The sequence below is a fragment of the Ascaphus truei genome, chromosome 9, assembly GCF_040206685.1.
Source record: "Ascaphus truei isolate aAscTru1 chromosome 9, aAscTru1.hap1, whole genome shotgun sequence".
Lineage (NCBI taxonomy): Eukaryota > Metazoa > Chordata > Amphibia > Anura > Ascaphidae > Ascaphus > Ascaphus truei.
The window spans coordinates 63,433,534-63,453,149 of NC_134491.1; the positions used below are offsets into that span (position 1 = coordinate 63,433,534).

The 19,616-nt window shown below is 44.5% G+C and overlaps 1 protein-coding gene across 1 annotated transcript; it reads left to right on the forward strand.

Moving 5' to 3' along the window:
• Positions 1-18,404: 18,404 nt before the first annotated feature.
• Positions 18,405-19,349, forward strand: LOC142503287 (olfactory receptor class A-like protein 1). Its single transcript, XM_075615448.1, has one exon. It carries the CDS (start codon positions 18,405-18,407, stop codon positions 19,347-19,349), a length of 945 nt encoding a protein of 314 aa, XP_075471563.1.
• Positions 19,350-19,616: the final 267 nt, after the last annotated feature.

Sequence of the window (19,616 nt, forward strand, 5' to 3'; positions counted from 1 at the left end):
CCATATGTGGATAACAGTAATTTTGCCCATTATTGTACTGTATGTGTTAGGGGGTGGGGGGAGGGTGGTGTATTTATTTAAAAGAATGAGCCTTTGTGTTTTTTTGGGCACACGATTTGTACCGCAGGCCAGCGGGGACCCCCGGACTCCCGCGGGGATCACCCGAGGGCCCCGTACTCCCGTGGCGATCACCCAGGGACACCCGCTGGCCTGTTGTTACATAGTTACATAGTTACATAGTAGATGAGGTTGAAAAAAGACATACGTCCATCAAATTCAACCTATGCTAAATTTAGACAACAGATACTTATTTTATATCTAAACTTACTTATTGATCCAGAGGAAGGCAAACAAAAAACCCCATTAAGGGGAAAAATTAATTCCTTCCTGACTCCAAGAATCGGCAATCGGATTAATCCCTGGATCAACATCCTTCCCATGTATACTTATTTGGTATATCCCTGTATACCTTTCCCATCTAAAAAGATGTCCAACCTTTTTTTGAACAAAATTATTGTATCTTCCTTCACAGTCTCCATGGGTAATTAATTCCACATTTTAACTGCCCTTACTGTAAAGAACCCTTTCCTTTGTTGCTGGTGAAATTTCCTTTCCTCCAACCTTAAGGGATGGCCCCGAGTCCTTTGTACTGCCCGTGGGATGAATAGTTCTTTTGAAAGCTCCTTGTATTGTCCCTGAATATATTTGTATATAGTTATCATATCCCCTATTAGACGCCTCTTTTCTAATGTAAATAAATCTAATTTAGCTAGCCTCTCCTCATAAGTTAGAATGTCCATCCCTTTTATTAATTTTGTGGCTCTTCTCTGCACTCTCTCTAGTTCCATAATGTCTTTTCTTAGGATTGGTGCCCAAAATTGTACTCCATATTCAAGGTGTGGTCTTACTAATGCTTTGTAAAGGGGCATAATTATGTTTACTTCCCTTCCATCCATTGCCCGTTTGAAGCAAGATAAGATCTTGTTTGCCTTTGCAGCTACTGCATGACATCGGGCACTATTGCTAAGCCTGCTGTCTACAAGCACTCCTAAATCCTTCTCCATCAAGGATTCCCCCAAAATATCTCCATTTAATTTGTAAGTCGCCTTTTTATTCTTGCATTCCAAATGCATAACCTTACATTTATCTGTATTAAACCTCATTTGCCATTTACCTGCCCACGTTTCCAGTCTCTCCAAGTCCTTCTGAAGATAAATTACATCCTGCTCTGATTCTAGTACCTTACACAATTTAGTATCATCAGCAAAGATGGAGACTTTGCTCTCGATCCCAACCTCAAGGTCATTAATAAACAAGTTAAAAAGCAGGGGTCCTAATACCGATTCTTGAGGTACTCCACTCACGACTTTAGCCCAACCTGAAAAAGTTCCATTTATGACAACCCTCTGTTGTCTGTCCTTTAACCAGTTTTCAATCCAGGTGCATATATTATTACTGAGTCCAATTTTCTTTATTTTGTACACCAACCTCTTAGGTGCATACAGTGGCGACCAACTTTATTCTAACTCGGCTAGCTCTGCGAATTTCAGATTATCCCGGTTATGTGCGGTTTTGTGTCGTTTTCGCCCGGGATATGTTGCGTTATTTTCGCGGCTGTAATTTAAACATTTTATTCCCGCTGTCGGCAATAATGCAATGCCGTGTAAAAACTCATGGGGGCGTTTGCGAGCTGTTGTCTAGCCGTCCCCTGAAATTAATGAATTGTAATGCAGTATATATATATATATATATACTGTATAACAACAACCCCTATAACCCCTAACATACACATACAGTACTGTATATGCACATCAATGATACTATAGGCCGGCGGGGGCGAGATGTGTTTGCAGCAGAGAGAGATCCGCTGTTCTCTCTGCGCAAACATCGGCACATTAAAAATTCTTTAAAATACATTTTTATTTATAGTGTAGATGTGCAGGGGGTCTCCGGAGCAGAACCGCGTTGGTTTCAGATCCGTGGACCCCCTGCTTCCCGAGATACAGCCCCCTTTATGAGGTGCCGGTATCCCTCTGCATTTCAAGGTCCCGATCACGTGACCGCGGCATGTAAACCAAGCAGAGGGATACTGGCACCCCCTAAAGGGGTCTGTATCTCGGGGAGCAGGGGATCCCCGGACCTAAAACCACAGCAGTTCAGCTCCGGAGACCCTCTGCACATCTACAGTATGAATAAAACACATATATAAATAAACACTCATTCCTTACCTTTGCGGCTATGTGCTATGGTAACGAAGCAGCATGAATGTATTTTTAATAATATTGTACAGTGAGCAGGGGGTTCCCTGAGCCAGAAATCAAAGCTCAAGGGACCCCCTGCTCCTGCACAATATTATTAAAATACAGAAATGCTGCTTCATTACCATAGCTGATAGCCGCTAAGGCAATGAAGGGTTAATATATATATATATATATATACTGTATATATAGTTGCATGATGAAGCCACTGTACAAATTCATGGGTGAAGGGTGGGTATTGGGCCAGTGTGGCTTAGCCCCTTAATTACCTTTGCGGTTATTATCTGATAAAGTGTTTAAGGGGTTAATTGATATCTGGATGTACTTGCAATGTATTGGCTTTGTATTTGCTATGTATTTTGTGGGCAAGACAAGGATGTCGCTGGCGACGGAGACTTCTTATTGATGAGGTCAGTAGTACTTTATTTATTTGAATATGCTAGTTAATGTTTTTAATAATGGGCAATTAATCTATTATCCATATCTGGATAATAGTTATTTTGCACATTATTGTACTGTAGGTGTTGGGGGGGGGGGGTGTATGTATTGAATGTATAGGCCAGGTTTATTCTTTATTGATGTGTGTGTTTTGTTTATACTGTAGATGTGCAGGGGGTCTCCGGAGCTGAACCGCTGAGGTTTTAGGACCCCCTGCTCCCCGAGATACAGGCCCCTTTAGGGGGTGCCGGTATCCCTCTGCTTGGTTTACATGCCGCGGTCACGTGATCGGGACCTTTAAATGCAGAGGGATACCGGCACCTCATAAAGGGGTCTGTATCTCAGGGAGCAGGGGGTCCCCGGACCTGAAACCAACGCGGTTCTGCTACGGAGACCCCCTGCACATCTACACTATGAATAAAAATGTATTTTAAATTTATTTATTTATATTCATGTATTTATTTATTTATTTAGATTTATTTATTTATTTTTTGGGCGGCTGCTGTGTGTGAATTTCTTTTATTGTGGGTAGCGGGGGTGGGTGAAGGGGGTATTAGCCCCAACGGTGGTTGTTTAGGGCTTGTGGGGGTAGCGGGAGGAGTTAACCCCTTCATGACCGTAGCGGTATTAACTGCTACGGTCGTGAAGGGGTTAAGTGCACCCGCAACCCCCCCGCTAGTCCTAAACTCACACCAAGGGCCAAATACCCCCTTCACCCACCCCCGCTACCCACAATAAAGCGGGCACGGTGGGTTAACCCCTTCATTGCCTTAGCGGCTATCAGCTATGGTAATGAAGCAGCATTTCTGTATTTTAATAATATTGTGCAGGAGCAGGGGGTCCTTTGAGCTTTGATTTCTGGCTCAGGGAACCCCCTGCTCACTGTACAATAATATTAAAAATACATTCATGCTGCTTCGTTACCATAGCACATAGCCGCAAAGGTAAGGAATGAGTGTTTATTTATATATGTGTTTTATTCATACTGTAGATGTGCAGAGGGTCTCCGGAGCTGAACCGCTGTGGTTTTAGGTCCGTGGATCCCCTGCTCCCCGAGATACAGACCCCTTTAGGGGGTGCCGGTATCCCTCTGCTTGGTTTACATGCCGCGGTCACGTGATCGGGACCTTGAAATTCAGAGGGATACCGGCACCTCATAAAGGGGGCTGTATCTTGGGAAGCAGCGGGTCCCGGATCTGAAACCAACGCGGTTCTGCTCCGGAGACCCCCTGCACATCTACACTATGAATAAAAATGTATTTTAAATAATTTTTAATGTGCCGATGTTTGCGCAGAGAGAGCAGCGGATCTCTCTCTGCTACAAACACATCTCGCCCCCGCCGGCCTATAGTATCACTGATGTGCATATACAGTACTGTATGTGTATGTTAGGGGTTATAGGGGTTGTTGTTATACAGTATATATATATATATATATATATATATATATATATATATATATATATATATATATACTGCATTACAATTCATGAATTTATGCCATCTGGCGGACACGCGAAGCATTGCAGCCTATTAAATCTTGAACCATTTTCAATTAACACATCAACCGCGCGTCAGCCGAGCATGACCTGTGGCTGGGAACGCAAAAGGAATGCGGTATGCTCCGGGTGAACAGCGTCGCATTCCAGGAACAACCCAGGTAAAAAACGGTGATTTGTTAGAATAAAGTCTGCCACAGCAGTATATTATTACTGAGTTCAATTTTCTTTATTTTGTACACCAACCTCTTGTGTGAAACTGTATCAAAAGCCTTTGCAAAATCTAAGTAGACCACATCAACTGCATTACCCTGGTCTAAATTCCTACTTACCTCCTCAAAGAAACAAATAAGGTTAGTTTGGCAAGATTTATCCTTCATAAATCCATGCTGACTATTACTAATAATTTTGTTTTCCATTAGGTATTCCTGAATATTATCCCGTATAAAACCTTCAAGTAGTTTCCCTACTATTGAAGTCAGGCTTACAGGTCTGTAATTCCCCGGGTGTGATCTAGCTCCCTTTTTAAATATAGATACCACATCTGCTTTACGCCAATCTTGTGGTACTGAGCCTGTGGAAATGGAGTCCTTGAATATTAAATATAATGGTTTTGCTATTACTGAGCTTAACTCCTTGAGAACTCTTGGATGTATGCCATCGGGGCCAGGTGCCTCATTTACTTTAATTTTTTCAAGTTGCTTATGAACTTCTTCCTCAGTTAACCAATTGTTCATTAATATGGAGGTTGTGGCTTCCTCCTGCGGCACTACTATTGAACTTGATTCTTCCCTGGTAAACACAGAGGCAAAGAATTTGTTTAATACCTCTGCTTTTTCCTTATCTCCAATAATCTGCCTACCCATCTCACATTGAAAGGGTCCTATATTTTCTTTTCTCATTTTTTTGTTATTAAGGTACTTAAAGAACTTTTTAGGGTTGACCTTACTTTCTATTGCAATCCTTTTTTCATTATCCATTTTTGCTAATTTGATTGCCCTTTTGCAATTTTTGTTACATTCCTTATAATTCTGATACGATGTCTCTGTCCCTTCTGACTTAAAGAATCTAAACGCCTTCCTCTTCTTGTCCATTTCCTCCCCTACCTGTTTATTTAGCCACATTGGTTTTGACTTATTTCTTTTATACTTATTACCCAAGGGTATACACTGATAAGTGTGCTTTTCTAACAATGTTTTAAAGACTGCCCATTTATCTTCTACATTTTCCCTGCAAAAATTTCATCCCATTGTATTACTACTAGATTAGACCTCAGTTTATTAAAATCTGCCTTTCTAAAGTTTAAAGTCTTTGTTGAACCCAAGTAATCTGTTTTTTGATAATTTATTTCAAATGAGACCATGTTATGATCACTGTTACCCAAATGTTCCAAGACTTGAATATTTGTTATTACTTCTACATTGTTTGATATGACCAAATCCAGAACTGACCCTCTCCTGGTTGGTTCCTCAATAATTTGGGTCATATAATTATCTTTAAGCACCCCCAAAAACCTGTTTCCTTTTGTTGTAACGCTAATCTCATTGCCCCAGTCTATGTCTGGATAATTAAAATCCCCCATTATGCAAACATGACCCAGTTTTGATGCCTTCTCCATTTGCAAAAGTATTTTAGCTTCCTCAATCTCACAGATATTTGTTGGTTTATAGCATATTCCCACAAACATTTTCTTTATACTTTTACCTCCGCTGCTAATTTCTATCCACAAGGTCTCTACATTTTCATCATTCCCTTCATAGTCATCATCCCTTATAATAGGTTTTAGATCTGGTTTAACATAGAGACTTACTCCACCTCCCCTTCTATTTGTTCGATCCTTCCGAAAAAGAGAATAACCCTCTAAATTAACTGTCCAGTCATAAGTTTCATCCCACCATGTTTCAGTAATGCCTATGATATCATACTGCTCCCTTGCAGCTATTAATTCAAGCTCCCCCATTTTATCTGTCAGGCTTCTTGCATTAGCAAGCATGCATTTAAGTTTTTTTTCAGCCTGTACTATTATCTTATCTGCTCCTTCCTTTCTGTGCCCACTTGGTTTAGTCTTTAGAAGTTTTCTAGTATTATCTCTATTTACTATGGGTATCTCACTGCTTGTCAAACTTGCACTTGCCCCCATTCTACCTCCATACCATCGTGTATCCTCATCTATTCCATTTAGTTCATTATCAGTTTCATTCCCCTTCCCCCTCCATCCTAGTTTAAAATCTCCTCCAACCTTTTTAGCATTCTCCCCCATAGCACAGAAGATCCCTCTTCATTGAGGTGCAATACGTCCCTAGAATATAGATGGCACCTCTCAGAAAAGGAGTCCCAGTGCTCTAAAAACCCAAACCCCTCCTTCCTACACCACTTTCTTAGCCATGCATTAACCTCCCTGATCTCTGACTGTCTCCCTGCGGTAGCTGTGTACCCAATCCGCAATGTGCCGAACCCGAGCACCCGGGAGACAAAAAACTGTTCGGTTCATGCGGCCCCGGCAACAGATTGCCCTATCTACCTTCCTAATAATGGAGTCCCCTACCACCACAGTCTTTCTTTTCATCTGAGCATCCTGAGTCCCCACTGTGCTGGAGGAACTATTCCCCTGGCTGCTAGAGGAATTAGTCTCCCACAGCCTTGCCATTTCTGCTCCAACATTCCCAATATCTTCACTTAACATGGCAAATCTATTGGGATGTGTCAGCTCAGAAACTACCTGCCTCTCCCTATTGCCCCTGCTTCCCCTTCTAACTGTCACCCAGCTACCTACCTGATCCTCACTAACAGCAACTAAGCTACCTACCTGCTCCTCACTAACAGCGCCACCATCTGCACCACTAGTCGAAGCAAGGGCCTGCTCAGTGAGCTCTAATTCCCTTTCAAGATTGCCAATGTCCCTCAATATTGCAAGTTGCCTCTTCAGATCAGCAATCTCTGATTCTAAAGAGACCACCTGCTCACACTTCTCACAGTGGTATGCTCCTTGGAATAGCTGCTCCAAGTGCACATACATGTGGCAAGATGTGCATTGAGTGGCATTTTCAATCCTGCTCATTCTAGCAACTATGAAGTTTAGAAGTACTAACAGTAAACTGTACTTCAATAAACTATACCTTGTTTAACCGCTTCCTTGTTCAAACTTCCTCTGGTTCTAACTGCACACACTTTAACCAACCAGCACTTCAATCAACCACACAGATATATCAGTACACGCAAGCTCAGGATTCGTTAGAAGCCTCTGTTTAAATAGGGACACCCACCAGGTGTGTTAGGTTATCAATTACTAACCCCACCCACTGCAGGTGTGTTAGGCCAGCCAATTAACCAACCACACCCACTCTGCCTCAGGCAGGAGAAAGGGAAAAAAATTACAGGCTTCAAATTACAGCACACTTTAAAAATAGATTAACCCACTGCACACTCTCCAAAAACAGCCACCCCTGCTAGTATACCCAGTACTTCCCTTTCTTTCTGGTTCTAACTGCACACACTTTAACCAACCAGCACTTCAATCAACCACACAGATATATCAGTACACCCATTGGTATCTCCTGGGGACACCCGCTGGCCTGTTGTATCAATGCTGTGCTGAAAAAAATGTAAACAATGATTTTCTCACAGTCTACATCTCTTTTGCGCCAGCCTTTAGCTGGTGAAAATAAATGCTGATGATTTTTTAAAGTACTATACACTTATTACTGTTTAGTGAAATCCGCTGACTGGCAAAAAACGGTGCGGTTTCCGTTTTTTGCCTGATCGTACAATTTTTTTCTCAGTGGCTTTTTTTTTCCTGAAAAAGAGCGATACTGCAGTGTTATCACTGCTTAGTGAATCGCGCTGCACGCAATATCGGTCTTAAAACCCATTTATCGCTCTCAAAATGACTTTTCACTGCTTAGTGCATAGCCCTCCTAGTCCCGTCTGTTGTGGCCAATTTCTACAAATCGTACGTAGCGCTCGCGGTCAGGATTTCTTGCCAAAATCAGTTCCAGGACGATCAGGACAAGGTCTCGGTCAGGATTTTCTGCCGAATTTCATTCCAGGACGTCCGGGATGAGGTCCAAGTCTCTCAAGTGTGTATATTTCTGTCTTTTTTATTTCTGTTGTGTTTCCGAGGTTTTTATCCAAATAAACCCCATTTTATTTCACTACCTTGTTTTGCCTATTGAATGACCCCGGTATAAATTTGTTAAAAGACCTGGTCTCTCGTGACAACCTCTAAGGTAATGAAGGGGTTAACCCAGCACACAACCTTCCCGGTAGGCCTAACCACCCACCCTGAGGCAACTAACCCCCATACTCACCTCCTCAAAACCCACCAAAGATGTACTCAAGTATAACCCCTTCCTTACATTAGTGGCTAGCCGCTAAGGTAATGATGCTACTTTTCATTTAATTGCATGACATTATTGAAACAGGGGGTCTTCTAGAGAAAATGCATGAATTTTTAGCCCCGGCGACACCCTCCTTCCGGAATGGGCTGCCTGCATTTCTTTGCATGTTTTATTCTCCCGTGTCACCTGATCGGGACATTTAAACTTCGCAGAAATATTAGCACCCCATACCAGGGCCTGTAACTCAGGAATCAGGGTCTCCTCCGGGCTGAAATGTATCCAGTTCAGTTCCTGGAGACCCCCTGCTTTCAATAATGTTAGAGGTGCGCAAAAGAGAGTGGCTTATCCTGTCTAATATTACTACGCATCTCTTCCAAACTGATGCAGCCCAGTAGGAATCACACAGTGGGGTGGGGCGTCTTATTCAGAAGAAGTGACCACCTCTGTGTTTATCCCGTTATAACGCGGTCCTTGGGGTCCACAACCCGGTCCTTGGGGTCCACAACCCAAAGACCGCGTTACAACCGGGGTCGCGTTAAAATTTCACCGGCATCAGCTCTGGAGCTTCCTCATTACAGATTTAAATCTCCTCCATTTTGACGCCTTACCAGTGCTCTCCTCTTCCTGCTGTCCACGTGCTCATATCTCTCTGCTCTCTTGCCGTCGTATGCCATTGTTTTTTTCAAACATTCAATGCTTTATTGACTACCAGACACAGACACAAACACAATTAAACATTAATACATTTTGTACAAAACACATGCAGGGATTGAACTCGGGACCTTCTGATACCAATGCCTTGCTTCTTACCTCTACACCATAGGTTTGGTGTTTCAAGACAGAACCTATAAATATATTTATCCTCTACAACACAAGCTACATGTCAATGTGAAATCTTAAGTCTATTTCTAGCTGTCTATGACATCACACAGTTCTGTGGTCTAGTGGAAGAACTTCTTACCAACATATGCAAGGGTCCTGGGTTCAATTCCTGTATGAAATGGTATAATTAACTTTTTTAATAAATTATTATTTTAATTATGTTGTATAATTTATAAATATATAATTCTTTATTATTCTTTATTAAGTAATAATTATTCATTAATCAATAATGATGTATTAATAATAATTCATTATTAATCATTCTTTATGATTAATTATGTATTATTAATAAGTATGATGATTAATTATTATTAGCAGTTAATTAACTAATTAATAATTAATTAATAATTATGTATTAAGTATTATTAATAATTATTTTTTAATAATTATTAATTAATAATACTATTATTATTAATTATATTATGATTAATAAGTATGATTATTAATTATCATTAACAATTAATAATTTTGACTAATTAATAAGTATTACTAATACCTAATAAATATTAATACCCAATTAGTAATAATAATTATTAATACTTAATTATTAATAAAACTTATTAATACTTAATAACTATTAATAATTAGTAAGTATTAATAATTGTTGTTAATAATTAAGTATTAATAATTATTATTACTAATTGGGTGCTAATAATTATTAAGTAATTATTAATACTTAATTATTAATAACAATTATTAATACTTAGTAAGTATTAATATGTTTCATTAATAAGTAAGTATTAATAATTATTATTAAGAATTTAGTAATAATTATTAATTAACTGTTAATAATAATTAATAATCATACTTATTAATAATACATAATTAATCATAAAGAATGATTAATAATGAATTATTATTAATACATCATTATTGATTAATGAATAATTATTATTTAATAAAGAATAATAAAGAATTATATATTTATAAATTATACAACATAATTAAAATAATTAATTATACCATTTCATACAGGAATTGTTCTTCCACTAGACCACAGAACTGTGTGATGTCATAGACAGCTAGAAATAGACTTAAGATTTCACATTGACATGTAGCTTGTGTTGTAGAGGATAAATATATTTATAGGTTCTGTCTTGTCACACCAAGCCTATGGTGTAGAGGTAAGAAGCAAGGCATTGGTATCAGAAGGTCCCGAGTTCAATCCCTGCATGTGTTTTGTACAAAATGTATTAATGTTTATTTGTGTCTGTGTCTGGTAGTCAATAAAGCATTGAATTTGAATTTGAATTGAATGTTTGAAAAAAAAAAAAACCCTGATGGCACACGATGAGCACGTGGACAGCAGGAAGAGGAGAGAGATGAGCTGTAAGAGGAGAGTGTGGCAAAATGGAAAATTTGAGATGCAGGTAAGCCGGCAAAATGGAGGCTTTCAATTCGGGAGCCATGCTCAGACCGCGTTATAACCGATTCGCGTTATAACGGGGTTTAGCTGTGTATATATATGTAGCCCTTTTTGTGAATCCCAGGTCTAGAGGAACTACTGGTGTTGTATATACCTGTGGCTTCAGGAGCTCTGAGCCTCCGCTGTGGGGGAGCCTGGGGTCATACCCTTACTTATCATGGTGCAGCGCCTCCACTTACCCAGGATCCCCATATTAGAGAATCTACCCTGAGGAAGAAACATAGAAACATACAACGGTATTGTGCAACAGGCAACCTTTTACTACGGCGATTAGTTAACGAAAGCTTAGAGAGTATACATGACACGCATAAAACCCTTATACTCTATATATCACATAACGTAACACACACACAGTGGCTCGGCCACACCTTGTTAGGTATAATGTTCTGTACACAAGTGGCTCTGCCACTCTCCCAAGGAGTATGTCCTGTAACTAGTATCTGTATAGCATGATATGCTGGCACACTGGTGCCCCCAATTAGTTAATGGGAGGCGGGATCAGCGCCTGATGACCGGTGTAGGTGCACTTGTTGATTAATGATACCTTCCGGTCACTACGGTGACCACACCACTTCACACAGGGTCCCCAGTGTTGCTCCAGCCTTGCACCGACACTCTCTATGCTGTGCGGTCTGTTCTCCAGACCAAGATGGCGTCCGCAACTCCGCAGCTGAACCCGCACTAAAGGGGTAGGTCCCTACTACTACGGCCGTCCCTACAAAAGCGGCACCCTACGATGACAGGGGTAATGCTCCTGGGGGCTGGGGAATGTCTCTGACCTAAGCGGATGGGTCACTGACCCTCCGCTCCCGCACACGAGGTTCCGCCACCTTCCTCCTTCACCTCTTACTCGTGTCTCCCACCGCCCACACGCATCCTGTCCTCTCTATCCAGAGTCTCGCGCCCTATTCGTCCTCAGCCTCAGCTGACTCTCCCACGGTTCAGAGTTCAGAGTGCAACCCCCAAAGTCCCTCCAGATTGGTTGCCTTTCGCGCGCTTCCCTCGCGCATGCGCAGCATGATTATTCACACAATGACCTTACTGGCAAAAGAACAGTATGGCGCTTCCTTTGTTAGTGACAGCGCGGAACCATCAATCTATATGTATACACATCCTTACATTCTCCCCTCTCCAGAATCCAACGTCCCCGCTGGACTACCTAAACAACGTATACATGAACTTATTTACACAGCCCTCTTTTTCCTAGATCAGGTTACACATTTCGTTGAACAGTACCTCCATAGCTTGCATTCTATGCCGAGCCCACTGCTGAGCCTCATAATGGGGTGCCCCAAATTGATCGTATGCCATTCGCATGGGAGGCTGACTGGTTCTTTGACTTCGCCGAGGTTGGTTCTCCTTGGCTTCCTCTGCAGAGTACCCCATCTCAACTGGTGTTTCCATATCTACCCTGGAGGGGTTTTCAGCATTAATACAGTCTCTCTGGGGTGTGAAACATGGGCTTTGTGGATCTAGGGACTGACTCACGGGAGTCAGATTATCAATGTTCGGGCCAAGAGGCTCTTTACCCGTGGCTCCTTCGGGAGATGCCTCCGCGGCCGGAAGGCCCCTTTGAGAGGTTCCTTCCATCGGATCCTCAGAGGTGGCAATTTTTACAGTCTCTAGGCCATCCTCTGGGTTTTCAACTTCTCCATCTATTGGCGTAGCAGGAAATTCCAATTCGTCGGTCCCTACTTGAGGTATGGGAAGTAGGTGATTCCTATGCCACACTTTTACTCGGCCTTCGGAGTCCTTGATCCGATACACAGGAAGGCCAGGCATCTGTGACTCCACCTCGTACACACCTTCCCGCCACCGGTCCGCCAATTTATGTTTCCCAGGAACACCTAAGTTGCGTAAGAGGACCGCGTCCCCGGGGTGAATCTCCTTGTGACGTACTTTGTGATCGTAGCGTCTTTTATTTCCCGCATTCAATTGCGCTGTCGTGCGTTCAGCCAATTTATAGGCCTGCTGTAAACTGTCCCTTAGCCGCTGTACATATCGGAAATGTGTTCTGTTGGATACCCCATCGGTAGATATCCGCAGTCGTACATCCACCGGTAATCGGGCTTCTCTTCCGAACATCAAAAAGTACGGGGTGTACCCGGTGGACTCATGCCGAGTACAATTATACGCATGTACCAACGCCTCGACGTGCTTACTCCACTCCGTCTTTTGGGGACTTGTTAGAGTTCCCAACATATCTAACAAGGTGCGATTGAACAGTTCGGGCAACGCATCCCCTTCGGGGTGGTACGGGGTAGTACGTGACTTGGCAATGTTCAGTAGCGTGAGCAATTCCTTTATCAGTGTACTCTCAAAGTCCCTGCCTTGATCAGAGTTGAGATGATTTGGTAATCCATAATGAATGAAATACTTTTCCCACAGGACTCGGGCCACCGTTACGGCCTTCTGATCTTTCGTAGGGAACGCTTGGGAGTACCTGGTGTAGTGGTCTGTGATCACGAGAACATTACTAACACCCCGACTGTCGGGCTCGATACAGAGAAAGTCCATACACACCAGATCCATGGGGCCCGAACTTTTCAAGTGTGCCATAGGGGCCGCCCTGGTGGGCAGTGTCTTCCTTTGTAAGCAGCGATTACACCTTCGACAATGCTGCTCTACAGACTCCCTCATCCTGGGCCAGTAGAACCTATCCTGTAGTAGCCCAAATGTCTTATCAATGCCCAGGTGGCAATGGTCATCGTGAAGGGCCCGAAGGACTAGGGTCCTCAAGCGTTCCGGTAGAAACAGCTGACGCCGATCGGGATGGTTATGATATGGTATCACCCGGTATAACAAACAATTGTCCATTTCGAACTTCCCAAACTCATTCAACAGGAGTTTCACCAAGTTTTTGGGGGCTTGCTTCAGTATAGAGGGGTTTTCTTGTTGTACCGCTTGACGGGTCAGCTCCACTATGGGGTCTTGAGTTTGGTAATGCACTAGATCCCTCCACGAGATGATATTATCTTCCATGATATTCATCCCTTCTCGACCTTGATAGGCCCGAGGGATAGCTCGCGAGTGGCATCCCAAAGAGTCAGCAACCCGTAATTCCGAAAATGCTACCTGGTTGTCGACTATCGCAGCCACGGAGCAGAGAGCACGAATCCCGGGACCCGGTATCTCTTCCCATACTTCCTCATCAGGGGTAGATTGAAGGCCCGGTCGACGAGACAGGGCGTCGGCACCTATGTTGGTGGGTCCGGGTTTGTATTTAAGGTTGAACCTGTAGTTGGCCAGGGCAGCTAACCATCGGTGTCCCGTGGCGTCCAATTTGGCGGACGTATTTATATATGTCATAGGGTTGTTGTCCGTGCGTACTTCGAACTGTACCCCATACAGGTAGTCGTGCAGCTTGTCCACTACGGCCCATTTTAGGGCCAAGAATTCCAGTTTATGGACCGGATAGTTCTGCTCACTAAGTGTCAAGCTTCGGCTCGCATAGGCCACCGGACGTAGCCCGGTCTCATACTTCTGATGCAACACCGCTCCCAGTCCGCTAAGGCTAGCGTCGACATGTAGGACATATTCCCGTTCTGGATCCGCATAGGCCAAGACCGGAGCCTGAGTGAGGCTAGTCTTTAAGTTCAGGAAGGCCTGTTCACATTCTGGGGTCCATTTCTCCCCAAAGGGCGTTTGTGCCGTGACTCCCTTCCTCTCAGTTTCTCCTGGGTACACCTTTAGAAGATCATTCAGCAGATTTGCTTTGCTAGAGTAGCCTTCCACGAACCGCCGGTAATAGCCACAAAATCCCAAAAACGACCGCAGCTCCTGAATATTCTGAGGCCTAGGCCAGTTCACCACCGCTTCTATCTTCCCGGGATCGGTGGACACCCCTTCGGCCGATACGATGTGGCCCACATACGTCACGGAAGACCGGCAGAATTTACATTTGTCTAGAGACAGTTTGAGGCCCTCCCCCTGAAGTCTATCCAGTACCTTCATTAGTCTCTCGGAGTGTACTTCTAGGGTCCGCCCGAACACTATAATGTCATCCAGGTACACCAAGCATTCTTGCGGGTTCAGGTCTCCGAGCGTCTTTTCCATTAATCGCTGGAACGTGGAGGGTGCCCCGCAGATCCCTTGCGGCATGCGGGTGAACTGATAAAACCCTAATGGGCAGATGAAGGCCGTCTTTTCTTGGTCCTCCTGGCCCATGGGTACCTGGTAATACCCTGACCTGAGGTCGAGTACGCTGAACCAAGTACTTCCCGTCAGAGCGTTCAGTAAATCTTCGATTCGGGGCAGCGTGTATTGATCAGGAATAGTGCGGGTATTTAAGGTTCTGTAGTCCACGCATAGGCGTACGGTCCCGTTCTTTTTGCGGACTACCACGATGGGCGATGCGTAAGGACTCCGGGACCCTTGCACGATCCCAGCCCTCTCCATTTCGGCGAGTAACCTTCTCACTTCGTCTACGTCCCGTGGGGCGAGTCATCGAGAACGTTCCCGGAAGGGAGTAGCATCACTCATTCGGATGGTGTGGCGGGCACTGCGGCTGCACCCCACATCCATGTCACTGGTGGAGAACACCTGTTGGCGCTTTTGTAACTCGATCCGCAGCCTTTCCCTCCACTCCTCGGGGAGCGGAGAATCCCCAAAGTCGAATTCTAGCCGAGATCCGGAGGTATGACCATAGTTATGGGGTCGCCCCGTTACGCTCTTCTCTTTGGGGGTCACGGGGTATATTCGGCCTAGTGGCTGGCGTCGATCAATGCTCATGGGGTATGGGGAGATATTCTGCACGTATACCCAGGTGCGCTCAGGGATTTTTCCAGGCCATTTCTTGACGGAGGCCAACACTTCGTAGCCCAGCCGGTGTTCATCCTGGGCCACACTTTCTAGGGAGAAGAGCTGATCCTCCGGGCGTCGGCCCGGGTAGTGACATGCAGTGACCATCATTCTTCCTTCTTGGCTTCCTTACTTCCGGGCGGGGGCTTTTTCCCAGGAGCCAGGTCACGTCCTAACAACACAGTCTCGTGCGCTTGGACCCGATCCATTAGATCGTGAAACGATAAGGCTTGCCCGGGAGTTAGACAGCTACTGACCCGTACCGACACGGGGTGAAGGGGTAGGAGCCCCCTCAACAGTTGAGTGGTGTGCAGTCCATTGGCTTCTATCCTTGGCAACACGCCCTTCCTCACCAGATTCCATAAGTCCAGGTGTAGTCGCCGGAGGAAGTCGGATACCATTTCCCCTTCTTTCTGGGCTAACGCATGGAATTTGGCCATCAACGCATAAGTATCCACCAGAGCGCCATACGCCTTGGTCAGGCAGTAGATGAGATCTGCTGTATCAGCCTCCGGATTGTCATCTCGGTAGTAGTGCACCATGTGGGACGCGGGGGGCCGTAAGCACTCAACGATGCGTTGTCTTCGGACCGCGTCTGTGCAGGTCCATTCAGGCAGCACCTGTTCTGTGTGATCCAACCAGTCCTCTATTCCTACTTCCCCTTGGGGTGTGAGTTTCTCACCGGAGAAGGCCTTTAACTTCCTATACTGGAGTGACTGGGTTGTGTTGTGGAGAGCGGCTGCTATCGCGGGGATAGAGGTGTCTCCCGGTAAGCTATCCCCGACTGCGGGGTAAGTGTCCAGCCTTGATAGGCTAAGTCGGTTGAGGCCAGACCGCAGGCCTGGCGGGGTGGCTGAGGAGCCTAGGTTCAGGGCTGCTGGCCAGTGCGGTTGCAGACCACGGTCAGGGGAATGGTCTGGGCCCCCAGTCGCGGCACCTACTGCGGTTGTATACTCTCTCTTTGGGGTGGAAGTGGCCAGGGGTGCAGGGGTGTCCGCCTGGACTATGGGGCAGCGCACCCCCGGGGCCTCGGGCAACAGCAGTATACGGGGCAAGGCCTCGGGGCATATATCTTGTTCAGTGGCATACAAGACCCGGCGCCAGGCCTGGTCGCGGTCATAGAAATGGTCTTGTACTTGGGCATTGTCCAGGAGCTTGCGGACCTGCTCGGTCACTGTACCTAATGAGATCGTGGCGGGAACATGGCCCAGTGCGAAAGCACGATTTAAGGGGATCCCGCGCCGCTGGGCCCACTTGCGCACCTCGAGCGCCGAGGGCACCGACATGATGTGGGTTGGTTGCACAATATAGAAAAAAAATGAAGGGGCACCCCAGGTCTAAGTATCTCAGCAGCGCCTCCAAATGTAGCCCTTTTTGTGAATCCCAGGTCTAGAGGAACTACTGGTGTTGTATATACCTGTGGCTTCAGGAGCTCTGAGCCTCCGCTGTGGGGGAGCCTGGGGTCATACCCTTACTTATCATGGTGCAGCGCCTCCACTTACCCAGGATCTCCATATTAGAGAATCTACCCTGAGCAAGAAACATAGAAACATACAACGGTATTGTGCAACAGGCAACCTTTTACTACGGCGATTAGTTAACGAAAGCTTAGAGAGTATACATGACACGCATAAAACCCTTATACTCTATATATCACATAACGTAACACACACACAGTGGCTCGGCCACACCTTGTTAGGTATAATGTTCTGTACACAAGTGGCTCTGCCACTCTCCCAAGGAGTATGTCCTGTAACTAGTATCTGTATAGCATGATATGCTGGCACACTGGTGCCCCCAATTAGTTAATGGGAGGCGGGATCAGCACCTGATGACCGGTGTAGGTGCACTTGTTGATTAATGATACCTTCCGGTCACTACGGTGACCACACCACTTCACACAGGGTCCCCAGTGTTGCTCCAGCCTTGCGCCGACACTCTCTATGCTGTGCGGTCTGTTCTCCAGACCAAGATGGCGTCCGCAACTCCGCAGCTGAACCCGCACTAAAGGGGTAGGTCCCTACTACTACGGCCGTCCCTACAAAAGCGGCACCCTACAATGACAGGGGTAATGCTCCTGGGGGCTGGGGAATGTCTCTGACCTAAGCGGATGGGTCACTGACCCTCCGCTCCCGCACACGAGGTTCCGCCACCTTCCTCCTTCACCTCTTACTCGTGTCTCCCACCGCCCACACGCATCCTGTCCTCTCTATCCAGAGTCTCGCGCCCTATTCGTCCTCAGCCTCAGCTGACTCTCCCACGGTTCAGAGTTCAGAGTGCAACCCCCAAAGTCCCTCCAGATTGGTTGCCTTTCGCACGCTTCCCTCGCGCATGCGCAGCATGATTATTCACACAATGACCTTACTGGCAAAAGAACAGTATGGCGCTTCCTTTGTTAGTGACAGCGCGGAACCATCAATCTATATGTATACACATCCTTACATATATATATATATATATATATATATATATATATATATATATATATATATATATACACACATATATACACACACCTTACAGTACTGTATGTTATAATGTATCTGTTGCTCTTACACTCACTGTTTGTACTATATTTTCCCTTTATTGTATTTTCTAAAGTAAAGTAGGGGAGTGACGATTTGAAGGGTGAGTGCTATCTTCTTATGAAACATATTTAAGACAGGACATGAAGTAAATGGGTGACACAACAGCAATAAATGTCTATATATATATTTAATGCTTTCCTTTTGTTTTCCCAAAAAGGTATCAGGAATGACAACAGGATGAATCTCAGTGTCCCAGTTAAATTGGCAGCCTTCCTCCTGCAGACTTCTCTTGGGGTTTTGGGAAACATCATTGTCCTAGGAGCTTACACTCACATCACTCAGATCCAGCAGAAGATGAAGCCGGTGGATAAAATATTCTGCAGCTTAGCATTTTCCAACATGATGATCCTCCTTACCAGAGGATCGCCACAGATAATGTCATATTTGGGCCACCAAAATATACCGGATACCGTTGGCTGTATTGTCATATTCTACACATACAGGCTATTGCGTGGTGTGTCAATTTCTGCCACCTGTTTTCTGAGCGTGTTTCAGGCCATTGTTATGGCTCCTGCAACATCCAGATGGGAATCCTTGAAAACCAAAGTGTCTAATTACATTCTCCCATCCTTGGCTGCCTTTTGGCTGGGCAGTGCAGTTATGAACATATATATCCCCTTCAGTGGTCTTGCTCTTGTCAATGAGACGGTTCCCTTCTACAGGGATGGCAGCTGTTTGTTCAGACGTTTTGGACCTGTGTTTGAAGAACTTTTCAGCACTTTGATTAACGGGTATGACTTCCTCTTCATCTCCTTAATGCTTCTTAGTAGCACGTACACAGTCTTCATTCTCCGAAGGCATGGACAACAGGTCAAGTATCTTCACTCCATTAAAACTGCCACGCGAGAATCAGTAGATAAGAAGGCGTCTAAAAATATCATTAAGTTGACTGCCCTTTATGTTTTCTTCTTTTCAATCGACACTTTGATTATGATTTACACAGTCACTCAGATCAGTTTTCCAGCACTACTTCTTGAGATACAGCTGTTTCTGTCTTCTTGCTTTTCTATGCTAAGCCCTTTCCTGGTCATGACTTTCAACAAGAAAATTAAGATTCCATTGGGCTGGTTCAGAAAAATGGAAAAGTCTAACATGTCAAGTGTCTGCAATGAGGAAATGTAGCTTTATATCTTCCCAAATAGCAGCATATGGGTCAAGTTCTTAGTTTGGGTATTTTGTACATTCTCTTCATGAGTTGGAGGCTAACAGGTTAAAACGATTATATATATATATATATATATATATATATATATATATATATATATATATATTAGCATGTTTAAAAGCAAAATTGTCCCACTGGCATCAGTGAGTATTTTAATGTCTTTAGACACTCCCAGAAGAAGACCGTTTGGCTGAAACGCGTTGGAGTGGGAGTTTTTGCAGGGG

Coding starts and splice junctions, on each gene's coding strand:
- LOC142503287 (XM_075615448.1), top strand. CDS start 18,405: ATGAATCTCAGTGTCCCAGTTAAATTGGCAGCCTTCCTCCTGCAGACT.